This window comes from Cynocephalus volans, chromosome 4 (assembly GCF_027409185.1).
Source record: "Cynocephalus volans isolate mCynVol1 chromosome 4, mCynVol1.pri, whole genome shotgun sequence".
NCBI classification, from domain to species: domain Eukaryota; kingdom Metazoa; phylum Chordata; class Mammalia; order Dermoptera; family Cynocephalidae; genus Cynocephalus; species Cynocephalus volans.
The window spans coordinates 4,476,506-4,491,944 of record NC_084463.1 but is presented as its reverse complement, the minus strand read 5'-3'; the positions used below and the strand labels follow the sequence as shown (position 1 = coordinate 4,491,944).

The 15,439-nt window shown below is 34.4% G+C and overlaps 1 protein-coding gene across 1 annotated transcript in view; it reads left to right on the top strand.

The window, feature by feature from the left end:
• The window catches only part of LOC134375444 (protein NPAT), a 42,091-nt gene extending 32,168 nt beyond the window's left edge, over positions 1-9,923 (top strand). Inside the window, exons 14-18 of the mRNA XM_063093877.1 lie at positions 1,121-1,236; positions 1,312-1,420; positions 5,764-5,824; positions 5,933-7,073; positions 8,290-9,923. Of these exons, the coding sequence (XP_062949947.1) occupies positions 1,121-1,236; positions 1,312-1,420; positions 5,764-5,824; positions 5,933-7,073; positions 8,290-8,367 (1,505 nt within the window). The 3' untranslated portion in view covers positions 8,368-9,923. The remainder of the gene's footprint in view (positions 1-1,120; positions 1,237-1,311; positions 1,421-5,763; positions 5,825-5,932; positions 7,074-8,289) is intronic.
• Positions 9,924-15,439: the final 5,516 nt, after the last annotated feature.

Below are 15,439 nucleotides of genomic sequence, written 5' to 3'. Positions count from 1 at the left end.
TTTCAAAAACAACTTGAATTTCTCCCCCATAAAACCCTTTCTAATTTCTGTCTTCCAGCCTTCTAGAATTAATCCCTGTCTGTAGAATCTTTTGTTCATAGGGGCTCTTGTAGCATTTATTACATGCTGTTTTATACGTATTTAGTGATTGACATGCTTGTCATGTTGGTCATTCTTGATTGTACATTCCTCAAAGATAGAGCTTATGGCATATTCATCTACATTCCCTTATGTACTGGTTCTCAAGCTCCCCTCCCTCCCCTTTTACATTGTAGGCATACAGTAAAATTTGATTAAATATCAGCAGTTAAGTATTAAACCTCATGAATCTGTTTCAAGTGCTGTTTCAAATGAGATAAGGAAGAGGCCAGAACTGGTAGAGAATGGGGTGACTTGAGCTCAAGCTCAGAGAAATAAGGTAGTATTTGGGGTTAAAGGAAGGAAGTGTTTATAGACAAGGAAAGCAGCACAAGCATAGGTAACTTGAGAGACTGCAGTAGGCATGCATAAAAGTGAGATCAACCTGACAGGAGTAGTTAGTGAGTGTATTAGGCAAAAGCTCATTTACAGGGCAGGGCCAGATTATGATAGCCATGGACTATATTGTTGACTTCTAAGGATGATGTAATTTCCTGCTCTCTCCCCCACCCCATAGTTTTATCTGGTCATGCACTTAATTTTGGATGCTTTTTGACTGATACCATTGAGATATGATAGGTTAAGATTATAAACATAGTCTTGGGCTATAAACATTCAGTCAGGATCCTAATTTTCTGGTAAAAGATTCAGACTTGAAACATTAACCATTCATCTTCTAATTAGTTTAACTATTCTTTCTAGAGAAATCAAGATATAATTGTAACATGTTCTCTGTACAGTAGAGTCTTAGACTTGCCCACGATAATTAACCGTGACTAAATGCCATAAGACCACCTTAATATTTAGATCAACTTTTTCTTAATTTGTTACTCTTGCTGTTGTTTCTAAGTCAATTTTTTTCAAGGAGTATATTGTAAGGGAGAGATGTTCACAGAATTTATTTAAAAGTAATAATTACTTTGGTATTTCATACCAGAAGATTTGAGAGGAAATCCTATCTTAATAAGAATTGTTTTTTTAGGATCTGCCATCATAATTGCTTCTCCAGTCCAGCCTGTACTCCAAGGAATGGTGGGAATGATCCCTGTATCTGTAGTTGGACAGAATGGAAATACCTTCTCTGCTCCTCCTCGGCAGGTAAGATTTATGAACTAAAAATGGTGCAGTGAAGCTTTTCTAACATAGTATAATTAATGGCTTCTTCTCTTCTAGGTGCTTCATATGCCTTTGGCAGCACCTGTATGCAATAGAAGTATCCCTCAATTCCCCATCCCTCCAAAATCTCAGAGGGCTCAGGGACTAAGAAACAAGCCTTGTATAGGTACCATTTTTTTTTTTTTAAGTTCATTAATGTCAACTCTACATCTGTGTACTTGTTTGCAGCAACACCTGAATATTTTCCTTTTCAATACCTATACCACTCCTAACAAGTGATTCTCCTATCACTTAAAGTTTTCTAGTAACAGATGTCAGAAAGCAGCCAACTCTGTTATTGGACAGCTTTGATTCTGAGAAAGTTGTTTCCCTTGTTGAATCCTTTAGCTTTTGCCTGCTTTTCCTTGGTCTATGCTTTGGAGCTATTTAAGATAAGCATAATTCCTGTTTTTCCTGACTGCTTTAAAGTGTTTAGTAAGTGCCTTATATATTTGTATAGAGACTTTAAGAACAGTGCTTCTCAAATTTTCATGTGTATATGAACTACCTGGGATCTTGTTAATGCAGATGTTGAATTAATAGGACTTGTACAGGGCCTGGGATGCCTCATTTCTAACAGCTTCCAAGTAATGCCAGCCAGTGCTGATGATACTATGCCACACACTCTGAGTAGCAAGGCTTTAAAGTTTGCAAATTACACCTTTCTGTGTTCCCTATTTTAGTCAATAGCCCAACCATCTAACTATTTACCTATGTCAAAAAACTGGAGTCGCTTTTAACACACATTTCTCCTTTCTTAGTCCAAGTATTCATCATTTTTCATCTAAGTTATATCAGTCACATCCTATCCTTGTCTCCCTTCTTGTAGTCGTTACTTTTCTAGTTCTTCCTGTATCTGCTGGCTGAGTGACTTTTTTTCCCTCAAAATACAAATCTGAACATGTTGCTTCCCTGCCTAAAATCTTTTAGCAGCTCTCCACTGCCCACAGGTTAAAATTGAAATTCCTCAGGGTAACATGTATGTGCATTTGTCATCTCACCACTAACAACCTCTCCACTCTCATCTCTTACCACTTCTCAGCTTGGACCCTTTTTACCAACCATACTTTGACGCTCATCCTATACTTGCTGGTCTTGTCCCTATACCTTTACCCCTGCTATCTCCTCCACCGTGAAGTCCCTCTTCTCACCCCACTCTATGTTCTTTATCTTATCCTTTTAATGACCATTGGGAATCCATCACTTGCATAAACCTATTTTATTTATTTATCCCCTATCAATGGACTTTTGTTTCCAGGATTTTTATCTTGACAATCGATGATATGAACATCTTTGCCTTGTGTGGACCCATATGAGAGTTTCTTTGGGGCATATACCCAGGAGTAGAATTTCTTGGTCATAGAGAAGAGAGTTTACATACTTCCACCATTATTTTTCCTACTTCCCCCACAACATTGCCAATGCCTGATACCATGTGGTAACTTAATTTTTGCCACAATGATGGATGATGTTAAGTACTAGAATGTTGTATCGTTCTTTTACATTATTCTGATTACTAATAAGGTTCAGAATTGTCTCTCATAACTATAAATGATAGGTATTTCCACTTTTGTGAATTGCTTATTCATATCCTATTCTTGCTTCTCTGTTAGATTTCCTGTCTGTTGAGGTGTTATTCTATTATTGGTACATATCCCAAATATCTTCTCAGTCTGACTCTATTTTTATCCCATTACAAAGTCAATACCAAAAAAAAATTGGTAAAGTTCACCGTCCATTTATAATAAAAGTTCTTAAAGGCTATCCTTAGTAAACATTATGGATTCCCTTTGAAGTTGAGAATAAAACAAGGATGGTCATTCTCACCCTTTTGATAGTAAGCCAACACTTCCAATACTAATAAATTATTTATTAAATAATCCATCTTTTCCCCACTGACATCTGATTCTACCTCCACCACATACAAGTTCCCATACAGGGCTGGCCGGTTAGCTCAGTTGGTTAGAGCACAGTCTTATAACACCAAGGTCATGGGTTCAGATCCCCAAACTGGCCAGCTGCCAAAAAAAAATAAAAACAAAAAACAAGTTACCATAGATAAGTGATCCATGACAATACAGTAAGAAAACGGGTGTAAATATTTGTTGAGAGGGAATAAAACTATTATAGCAGATGACATGCTCTATATACAGAAAGTGCCAGAGAATCAATAAAGAAATTACTGGAACTAATAAGAATTCAACAAAGTTACCAGTATGATTAATTTATCCAAATTGTGTTTTTTATGCCAGCAATAAGCAATTATTAAATGTAATAGAAAATAAGATACCGTTTATAATAATCACCAGAACAATAAAGAACCTAACCAAAAATGTTACAAATGGAGAAAACTTGAAATCTCTCATAAAGAATCTATAAGATCTAAATAGAGAACTATGTTCATAGATTTGAAGATTTAACAGTGTAAGGATTTCAGTTCTTATCAATCGAATCTTTACATCAGCCAACCTTTTCTATAGCCACACCTTGAGTTTTTTTACCTTCTTATTAGACTTACAAAATTATTTTATTTTATTTTATTTTTTGGTGGCTAGCCGGTATTTACTTATTTTTTTGGCAGCTGACCAGTACAGGGATCTGAACCCATGACCTTGGCATTACCAGCACCATGCTCTCACAAGTAAGCTAAGTGGCCTTACAAGATTTTTTAAAGCCAATAACTTCTCTCTAAATACATTTATTTTCATGTACCCATTGAATTCCTTTTCAACCAGTAATAGTTCCTATTACTTGAATTCTAACCTTTTGCCTGAACTTTCATCTTTTTTCTGGATTAATTTCCTCCTCTGTACAGCCTAGACCCCATAATATATCACATCCGCCACTTTTGCCAGTACTCTTAATAAAATGTATATCCACATTCTGCTACATACTCACAGGCTAGTCTACAGCCCTTGATCTGTCCAACCAACCATCTCTGCTTTTACATGTGGGGTACTCAGCATTGCTTTAGAAGTGCTGCCATTCCATACCACTTAAAGATTTATTTCTCATCCACCTGCCACTTGGCAATCATTCTAAATGTCTGCCTGTCTGCTTTCTCTCCCATTCCCCCATCAAATTATTTCAGACATGCACAGCTTTTCTCAAGTCTGTCTAATCCTCACCTCATCGATCTTAGCCAATGATTTTATTTTCCAGCTTATCAGTATTAAACTTATTTTCTGATCACTCCCATTCAATATGTACCTTTCCTGCTTCGAAAATCATCCTTCCCTTTTCTTTTTTTCCGTAAAAGAATAACTCGTTCTTTCTAAGGTTAATGCAGTCTACTTGTGCTCTAGATTTTATCTTCTGTATCTTTCATCTTTCCTTTTTTGGCTCCTTCCCTCTATGACTGTAAACTTACTTATGTTTGTCCCACCTGCCAATCCTTTATTCCCAACCCCTCTTAATCTCCCATTCCTTCATCCACATCATTGTCTTTTCTCATGTTTCTACTAAAATTGTCTATACTAAGATCACCAGCTGCCTCCTAATATTGCCATATGTATTGGAGTTTTTATATTTTTGCCTTACTTTACTCCTCTATAACTGTTGATAGTATTGGTAGCTTCTGGAACTATCACTAAAGTATTATCCTTCTCCCTTGCTAATTTCATGTAACTCAAGACCTTCAAACTCAACATATCTAAGTCTCACCTCTCTTCCTCAAAGAACTCTGCCTCCTTTTTTCCTCCTTGATTAACATCATCATTGATTTTCCTTTACCCTTCATATCCATGTGAATGCTCATTATTGTCTCTAAGACCCTCATCATCCCTTACCTGAAGTATTTGTAGCCTTTTAACTAGAACTCATGCTTCCAGTTTTCTCTCCTCTCTATTCCATCTTCCACAGTATTACCAGATTAATTTTCCTAAAACATAAATCTATTTATGCATATTCCCTGTTTAAAACTCTTAAGGATTGTCTCTGAAACCTTTTGCATAATATATAAGGTCCTTCAGAGTCTCATCTTTGCTCCCCTTCCTAGCTCTCATATCTTGCTGCTCTCACATAAATGCTGAAGCCTATGGAAATTAAAATATGAACAAACTAAGAACAAACTATTAAAACTCCAGAGCATGTGTTCTGAGTGACACAGGCTTGCAAACAGAACAGTTACATGGGCAAAACTTTCAAATAAGTATCATATGTATCTTTCTTTAAGTAACTGTCTGGATCTATGTAGTACATTGTTATATTGAGCATTGTAATTTGTAGATCCAAAGACTGGATTTGTAACACTTGCCTGAAGTTGAAGCAAGTCATTTGCTCCATATCAAGATGTCCTCTATAGAATGGATAAGTGGTAGTCTTGTGTATATTACAAAGTCAGTATGTGAAAGTGTTTTATTTGTACATTAGCTATCATTTAAAATTTTTTCTCATGGTGTATGATACTGTCATCTGTTCCATTCTCTCAGGAATGTTTTTCTTTTCTAATGAATTCATTTTTAATTCCAGGAAAACAAGTAAATAATTTGGTGGATTCATCAAGTCATTCAGTTGGATGTCATGCACATAGGTGAGAGCATAAAGTAGTTTCTAACATACATTATTTGAATGCTCAGATTAAAAACAAAGGATTTCTTTGTTACTAAAAGTAATTTTTTTTTTTTTTTTTTTTTTTTAGAACTGAAGTTTCTGACAAGAATATGGCTACAGATCTTGGGAAAAAATTGGAAGAAATCACAGTTCCCTTCTCTGTAGAAAGTATAGTTCCAGCTAACAAACAATTTGAAAGCCACAGACGGGTGCTCTGTTTTGATAGCATTCCTTCTCATGTGGCAAATACACAGGGGCCAAACCATAAGATAGTGTCCCAAAACAAAGAAAGGAATGAAATTTCCTTTCCTAATCTTGACTCACCCATTGTGTCCTCCACCTTAAAACCCCCTTCTAATAATGCTATCAAAAAAGACAGAGAGAAACCTCCTATTCCTAAGATTTTATCTAAATCAGAAACTGCCATTAGCCGACATACCACCATAAGAGAAACTCAGTCAGAAAAGAAAGTTCCACCAACAGAAATTGTACTTGAATCCTTCCATAAAGCAACAGCTAATAAGGAGAATGAATTATGCGGTGATATGGAAAGGCAGAAAAATCCAGAAACTTCGAAACTGTCTGTTGGACAACAAAATGGAGGTTTACAGAATGAGAAAACTATAGCTTCACTGCAAGAACTGACCAAAAAACAAGGCAAATCTTCAAACAGTAAGAATGTCATTTCAGTAGGCACAGCTGTGAAGGATCTAAAACAAGAACAAACTAAGTCTGCAAGTTCTGTGATTACCACAGAAATGTTACAGGATGTTCAGTGGCATAGCCCAGTAAATAGGCTTGCTGATAGTAGTGATTTACCTGTACCCCGGACACCTGGCCCAGGAACAGGGGAAAAACATAAAGAAGAACCTACGGATGGTATCAAGGTCCCCTCTAGTAGGCGTTTTGGTGAAGACAGTAGCACACCCAAAGTAATGGTCCCTCCTGTCACCCCAGACTTGCCTGCCTGCAGCCCTGCCAGTGAAACAGGCAGTGAAAACAGTGTAAACATGGCTGCCCATACATTAATGATTCTGTCCAGAGCAGCCATCTCTAGGACTACTTCAGCAACTCCTCTAAAAGATAATACACAACAGTTTAGAGCATCTTCAAGGAGCACCACAAAGAAGCGGAAAATTGAGGAATTAGATGAGCATGAGCGAAACTCCCGTACTTCTAGTAAAAATCTTGCAAATTCATCAATACCAATGAAAAAGAAGAAAATTAAGGCAAGTTTGAAAGTTTTGATTTAAAACTACACCTTTCCCTTCTTTCAATACCCAGATTAGAGAATTCAGCATTTTTTGCCACAGCTACCTGACTGTTATGATCAAGACAGTTTTGAGTTTTTATTGACAAAATAGATTCAATAGCAGTGTTTCTCAGTGTGGTACTCAGAAGTTGTCTAGGGGAAACAGCATTTTCAAAACAATTGCTAAGGCATTTATTTATAAACATCTTCCTTGGGAAAAGTGGGGTTTTGTTTGTCATGGTAGGACCCAAGTTTTTTCATGAGAATGACATAAGGCATGAAAGATTGGGAAACCACTACTGTGTGGAATTACCAAGTAAAAAAACTACTTTGCTCCTTTTAGATCTTGGGTTTTTTATCACATCTTATCATCTCTTCTGTAGGTTCTTTGGAATGTTAACATGTTGGAGCTGTGGAAAAATTAAATTTACCAACTTTTTTTTTAACCATGGTTGTCTGTAGGAAGGCAATACAAGGGTAGCATTGATGAATGAAACCCATTTATTTTAAATTCGGTCAGCTATTTAGTAAGTGGATTGAATAGAAAGAAAGTGTTTAAAATGTCATAGAGGAAGTATGATATCAGGGAAAGAATCTTGGCTTTGCTGCCCTGAAAGCCTGGGTTTGAATCCTGCATCTGCTGCTTATTGGCTCCATGACCATGGTTAATACTATAGCCTTCCTGAGTCTCAGCCTCATCATTTGACATGATGTTACCACCATACATATTACCTGGTGTTTGTGAGAACTAAATGTAGTGTATATAAAGTACCTGGTGTATATAGTAAGTGTTTGGAACTTGATAAATGCCTGTTACTCTTAATATCTCTGTTAGTAAAGCTTTCTAAGGTTTATGATTTGGCAATAATGACCACCTTATAGAAAGCATGTTCTGTCTTGTCTCTGGATACACTCTGGATCTGTATAATGTTTTTTTCCCCTAAACTAACATTGAAGTACGATTGAAATATATTTAATTAACCTTGGGTTTTAAAAACTTGCTCTACTTCTCTAAAGTAGAACTAAAATTCTAACAGACTAAAAAATTAAAAGTTTTGGCAATTTTAGTTGTATATGGAAGAACCCGATATAATGTTCTAGGTGACTTATTAAGAAAGCTTTTTGGCCTTGTTTGAGTTTGTTTTTTCTTTCTTCTTCTTCTTCTTCTTCCTTTTTTTTTTTTTTTTTGACAGAAAAAGAAGCTACCCAGTTCATTTCCAGCTGGAATGGATGTGGACAAATTTTTGTTATCATTGCATTATGATGAGTAAACATTCTGAAAATATAAGAACAGTAGCTGTTTAAAACTTGTATCCCTTAAACTATGAGTGTAGGGAATGGGATATTAACAGAATCTGAAAGCATGACCTGCACTTTCATTGTACTGAAATTTCACTTTATAGCTAAATCATGCTGTTTCTGAAGCAGCTTCCTAGTTTGTAAATAGGCTTACTTGGTATGTTTTTATCTTGGAAAACACATTTGCAGAAGTGTTAAGTAAAGCCAGTCTGCAAAACTGTATAGCTTTGACAATTGCATATTGTAAATATTGTGTAAATCTTGTTGAAATAGAGGTTGATGTTCTTACACTGTGTTTTTTGACTTCTTATCCTAATTCTGAGGCTTATTCATGTGGAATCATTTTTCACTTCTTTTGGAGGAAAATGATGCTTATAAATTGCCTTTAGTAATTGTTCAACATGACATTTAAATATGTAGCTACTAAGTACTACAAAATGATAACCACCTCAACTGCTAGTAAAGTATCTAAACAGAAATTCAGTTTGATGGGTTTTTTCCGGAATGAATACTTTACCACCCCTTCTTATAATTGCAGTAAAGATTATATTCCTGGAATTGTACACTTTAACTATTTCTTCTAATAGTTCTGTTCTCTGTTTTAAAGAGAGAATTTTATAAGCCACTTATTGAGTGTTCTGATCTTTTGTTTATGGTCTTTTACAGAACTTTAAGTGGTTAGACTATTGAGCCATAAAAAGTTTGGTTATGTAGTTAGTAGTTGAGGTTTCTCGGTATGTACATACTTTTCCCCTAAATACTGGGGATTTAAAGAATTGCACTAACTCATAGAATTCTTTACATAGTAGTGACCAATGCACATTTAATATAAATTTTGTATTCTATGTTAAAGTTTGTGTGGAGGATTATCTCCTGGTGTCCTTTTAGAAAGTCATGTTCATCATAAGATGTAAAAAGAGAAATCATAGTTTTATATTTTAATTTAGTTTCTCCTAAAATAGGGTGTGTTAAATAACTATATCTATATTTAGATAAAGTGCATTGTCTGTGTATTCCTTAAAGTGTTATAAAGAGTTACTCTCAAAAGGTCCTGGGGCTGGCCAATTGGCTCACTCAGTAGAGCGTGGTGCATATAATACCAAGGTCAAAGGTTCAGATCCCCATATCAGCCGGCTGCCCAAAAAAAGGTCCTTAAGGAGAGTGAGAGAGGTGCCTTCTCTGTATTCGACTCTAACATATCAGTCAAATCTAAGAATTGGTTTAAACTTTTACATGAGAACAGAAACTATAATTAGTACCTGACCAATTGTGCCTAGACTTTAAGTATGTTCTCTTAAGTGCTTTCTGTTTGAATATCAGTATATTAGGGTTTTTTTTCTACACGTATATATTTTTTTAAAGAGTCACTTTCCTCAACCATTTTTTTGTACTGGGTCTTTAAAAATATAAATACATCCTACTCAAACACAGCATTTCTCAATGTAGAAATCACGCCTTAATTACTAAACCTTACTGCGGAAATTTGTGTTGTAAGAAATTTTTATGATGTGGCAATGGTCTATTCCTAAGGAACTAAATATCATACAGCTAATGTTTATTTAACTTGATACTGTACTACATTTAGGTTTGAATAAATATTTTCATTAACATCAAAAGTTTGAATTACTTTATATTGGCAGTCTTGTTTAGAAACTTTGATTAAATTCCTTTGCAAGTCAACAAATTACTGCTTACTCTTTTTCAGGAGTTTCTATAATGCTGAAGATTGCAGATTTTTTCTTCATGCAATTAATATTTAATTATATAGGCTAAGTATTGAGAATTCATAAACTAAATAAGTTCACTTTCTTCATGATTCTTAGTTAACCTGGCCAGGAGTCACTAGATACAGTCCAAAGACAACTTGTACTTTGAGCTTTTGTTTTTGTTCAAGAGCAAGATCCCATTTTATCCTGAAAGTCCAAATGTTCTATACTTCATTGTACAAGTGTACCTGGTAGCTATTTTAACAGTCAAATGCCCAGTGACTACATTTCAGGATTAAAGTATACCATGAACAGTAATGTTTGATTATTTTTATAACTACATGTGATGATCTGGTCCATACTTTGGACATTACTTGGGGGTTAAGATAGTCAATGTATGCCAAATTTGAGAAGTCTCATAATTAAAATATTTGATTATTTTAGCCCTGGGTATTGTTAGAACCCTATAGCATGTTGAAATTGCACATGAGAAAAGCATCCGTCAGCGTTAGGGCAAAGGCCAGATGTCATGACTATTGAGGAGAACTAGATTGCTGCTTTGATAAGGAGTAATGTCAGCATATTACAGATTGAGCATCCTTAACCCAAAAATCCAAAATCTGAAATACTCCAAAATTCAAAACTTTTTAGCACCAACATAGGGCTCAAAGGAAATGCATATTGGAGCATTTCAGATTTTCCAATTAGGGATGCTCAGGTGATGTGTATATGCAAATATTTCAAAATCAAAAAAACATTAAATTCTGAAATACTGCTGGTCCCAAGCATTTCAGATAAAGAATATACAACCTGTACTATATATTTTCCATTTATCCTTTTACAAGCCACCATCTTTCAAACTCTGTCCCAACTTCTTAAAATTATATATTGAGTATTGACTTTATTATGGACTTTTTGTAAGTGTTCATTTCATTATTTTGGCATACTTCATCTTTTTTTTCATATTTTTTTCCTGCATAGTTGAGCTCATATTGTAAATATAACTTCCTGACACTTTTTTCACTTCAAATAATATTAAGCATTTTCCAGTTTTAGCTACAAACAAAACAGCAGTATTTTTGTAAATAAACATTTGTTTACCAATTATTACCTTAGGAGACATTTTAGAGAGTAGAATTACCAAATCAAAAAGTTAGCATACATTTTTTAAGGATCTCAATACATTTTGCCAAATTCTGCCTCCAAATTTACATCAGTTTACACTCCTACCAGCAAATTGTCATTTCTTCCACAGCGTATGCTTACCCCTTACCAGAGGTATATTCAACTATATCATCGCTTGTTTCTAGGCTTTTATTTCTTGACTTGTTAAAATTAGGAATTATCTGCTAAACCAAATATAATTTGTTTTGGTAACTGGTATGAAGAAAGGATCAAAGTACATTTTTTCCCTAAATATTTAACCACTTGATCCAATACAATTTGTTAAAAGCTTTTCTTTACCCCACTTGCTAACTTATAATGTCTCTCTTATCCTATACTGATTTCACAATTCTGAAATCCAAAAGGTTCTGACAACTAATTTTTTCCCCTAAAACTCATTTCATGGCAAAACCTGACCTGAAATGACATGAGACTGTTTACAGTCTTTGAGTTGGTATGAATATTCTTGTTTTACTGTACAGGCAGTGATATGTTTGATTAGTGTACTAATCCAGATTCAACTGGGAGTATATGGTGGATACATTGAGTTACTCTTTAGAAACCTAAAATATTCTGAATTATGAAACCCAGCTAACCCCAAAGGCATATTATCAACGGTTTTGAACCTTTATTAAATTTATACACATATTATACACACTATAATGTGTGGTGTGTAGACTATTCTGTGCCACTGGTGAAATCATTTTACTTTGTACCCATTACTACTATTCTTGTTTTTTTTCAAGTATTCATCCCTTTTTTGCTTTCTGAAAACTTTAGAATCACTTGTATCGTTTCAAATACAAATTCTATTTGAATGCTGATTAGAAGTACACTAATACTGATACTGAAAGAAGCAAATGGTAAAGGTTATATGATTTGTATCAAAATTATCCCTATCCTCATAAATTTCTTGCTAAACACATCCACTTAATCATCCAGATCAAGACTAGAACATGACCAGTATCCTAAACCCCCCTCAGATCTGCTTCTAGTAACTGTCAGCCCCAAGGGTAATCATTATCATGTCCTCTAGCACCGTAGATTAATTTTAGCTTTTTTTTTTAACGATATAGATGGATTCATGTTTGCGAGACCCCCCTCAAGTTCTGTGTGTAATTCAGTTCAGTCATCCTCAGTGCTGTGTATATTGTCATTGTGGTTATCACAGTTAATCCATTTTATAGATAAATATTTTGATTGTTTCTAGGTTGGGGCTGTTAAGAACAGAACTGCTGTGAATATCCTTGTACATGTTTGGGGGGGAATGTATTACACTTTTCAGTTGGATATACAGTCACGTACTGAATTAACATTTCAGTCATTGTTGGAGTACATATACGATGGTGGTCAGAGCAATAGGCTGTATTATATATGGTACAGGCTATACCATCTAGGTTTGTGAGTATACTCTATGATGTTTGCAGAATGACAAAACTGCCTAATGACACATTTTTCAGGATGTATCCCTGTCATTAGGCATTGCGTGACTGTATACGTAGGAGTGGCGTTGCTGGGTCACAGGGTTGTATATATCCAAACTTATTCAAGTTTTTCCATTTTCTAGTGTGATTGTACCAATTCATACTACATAAAACAGTATAAGGAGAGTTCCAGTTATTCTACATTACTGTTGGTATTTTCATTTTAGCCATTTTGGTGGTGTGTATAGGCACATATTGTGGTTTTTTTTCTGACGAAGTCAGCATCTTTTTGACTACTGGCTATTGGGGTATCTTTTGGACTGTCCATGTCTTTTGCCCATTTTTGTATTGGGTTGTCTCCCTTTTTGTTACTGATTTTTTTTTTCTGAATTTCAGATGGATATCAGATGTCTGAATGTTTTGATGCATTTTTCTTCTAAAAGCTTTATTGTTTATTATATTTTGATTGATCATCTATCTGGAACTGATTTTCCATATGGATGTTCAGTTAATACAACAGTATTTATTGAAAAAAACTATCCTTTCCCAACGGCATCGCACTGTCTTTTTCATAAGCTGGTAAACTGTATATGTGTGGATTTGTTTCTGGACTCTAATCTGTTCCATTGGTCTATTTTTTGAAAGATGTATCAGTAATACTGTCTTAATTACTACATGAAGTATCTTATATTTTAGTTTCTACTTAATTTCTATACTGAGTGAACTCTTAGTGCTAATGGATATTCCAGTCTTTTTTTTTTTTTTTTTTTTTTAATTTACTAAGGATGTATCATCTGTAAATACAGTTGACTCTTGAAAATGGAGGTTAAGGGTGCTGGCCCCCACACAGTCAAAAATCCATGTTGAACACTACTTAAGTACTTAACGCACTTTACCCCAGGTTGCAGGTGCTCCCTATTGCCCACATGGGGGAGAAGAGGCATCATTACTCAACTGCTAAGAGCCTACTCTTAGGTAGTCTACTTAACTGTATGTCATACATTCATGACATATCTAACCAAAAGTTGTCCAATATATTTAATGAAAAAAAAAACCATGTATTAGCTGACTTGTGCAGTTCAAACTCATGTTGTTAAAGGGTTTGCTGTCATTACTTTCCAATTTTATTTCTTCTTACTCCACTGATATTAGCACTTCCATTACAGCTACTAATGATCAAAGTAGGCATCATTGTCTTGTTTCTAATTTTAATGGGAACGTTGAGTATAATGTTGGCCTTTGTAGTGTTTTAAGAATTTCCATCAACCTGTTCAACTTAATTAGGTGCTGTTCTAACATCAATTAAAATATTTTCCTTAAACCTATGAATGTATTTTTATATTAATAATCCTAATACTGTACACGTTGTGATCTTAATGATTGATTCTTTTAATTATAACTAAATTTGATTTGTGAACATTTTAAATGTTTGCTTTTAATGAGACTGCTTTCAAACTTATGCCAGTTTTTAAAATGAACTTGAAATCTTTCCTTCTCTTTCTAGTTTATCTGAATATTGGGGATAATAAATAGTACCTGTCTTAAGGTCGGTGTGAAGTTTAAATAAGACATTAAATATACTCATATGTAAAGCATTTAGATCAATGCCTGGAACATGATGTAAGAACTAGCTGCTGTTATAGCTGATGCTGTTTTTTCTTTCTTTCTTCTGCAAGTTTATTTAGTATAGGAAATAACTGTCTCTTGAGAATAAGCCACCACTAAATCATCTAGGCCTGGAGACTTTTGCTTAAGCAGTTTTCCAATTTTTTCTTAAAAATTTTTGTTTGTTTTGCAGCTGGCTGGTACAGGGATTGAACTCTAGACCTTGGTGTTATCAGCACTACGCTCTAAGCAACTGAGCTAACCAGCCAGCCCTCCAATATTTTTCACCCAGATTTTTCCAGGCTTATCTGTCCATTCAGGTTTTGAACTTTTTCCTGAGTCAAATATCACATTTCTTTCTCTCTCATGTTTGCTTTTGTTCTCTTTTAAATTAGATGTGACTTAATTCCTTTCTGACAAAAACTCCTCTTTAAACAGTTGTATGCTTTTTTGATTCACTAATTTCTACTTTATTCTTTGTGCTTCCTAGTTTTTTCTTTGACTTCTTAAATTGAATAAAGAGTTATCTGATGTTTTTTTCCTTCTTAAACCTTGTAAGCATTTAAGGCTTTGAATTTACTTCTGATTTCAACTTTCAACATCAAAATCTGGAAGATGAGGTAAGTAATTTTCTCTTTTTTTTTAATCTTTAACACAATTACTTAGAATAAGTTTATCATGCTCTTTTTGCTTAAAAACTTTTATTATTATGGTCAGATGATAAGTCAAAATTTTATAAATGTTGCATGGGTGCTTAAAAATAGGTATTTATAAAGGTACAGAGTTTGATATTTATTCAAATCCTCTCTAATTTTGCTTTTAAACCCTCTTTTTCAGAAATGTTTAATTTCTTGGCCATAGTTTTTGCTTTGTTTTGGTATTATTGCTCAATGCATACATATGCATACATAGTCTATAACCGTCATAACATCATTTTGAATAATCTTTTTTTTATATAAAATAGTTCATTTCCTGTTTGAATACTTTCTGCATGTGATGTATGCCAACTCTTTTTACTTCATAATTGGATTTTTTGGCTTTTATCTTCTATAGTAATTTAAAATGTAGAACTCATTCTACTGGTATTTGCCTTTAAGCAGATAAGTATTTCATCCATATTCCACCACTATCTTCAGTTCTTCCCC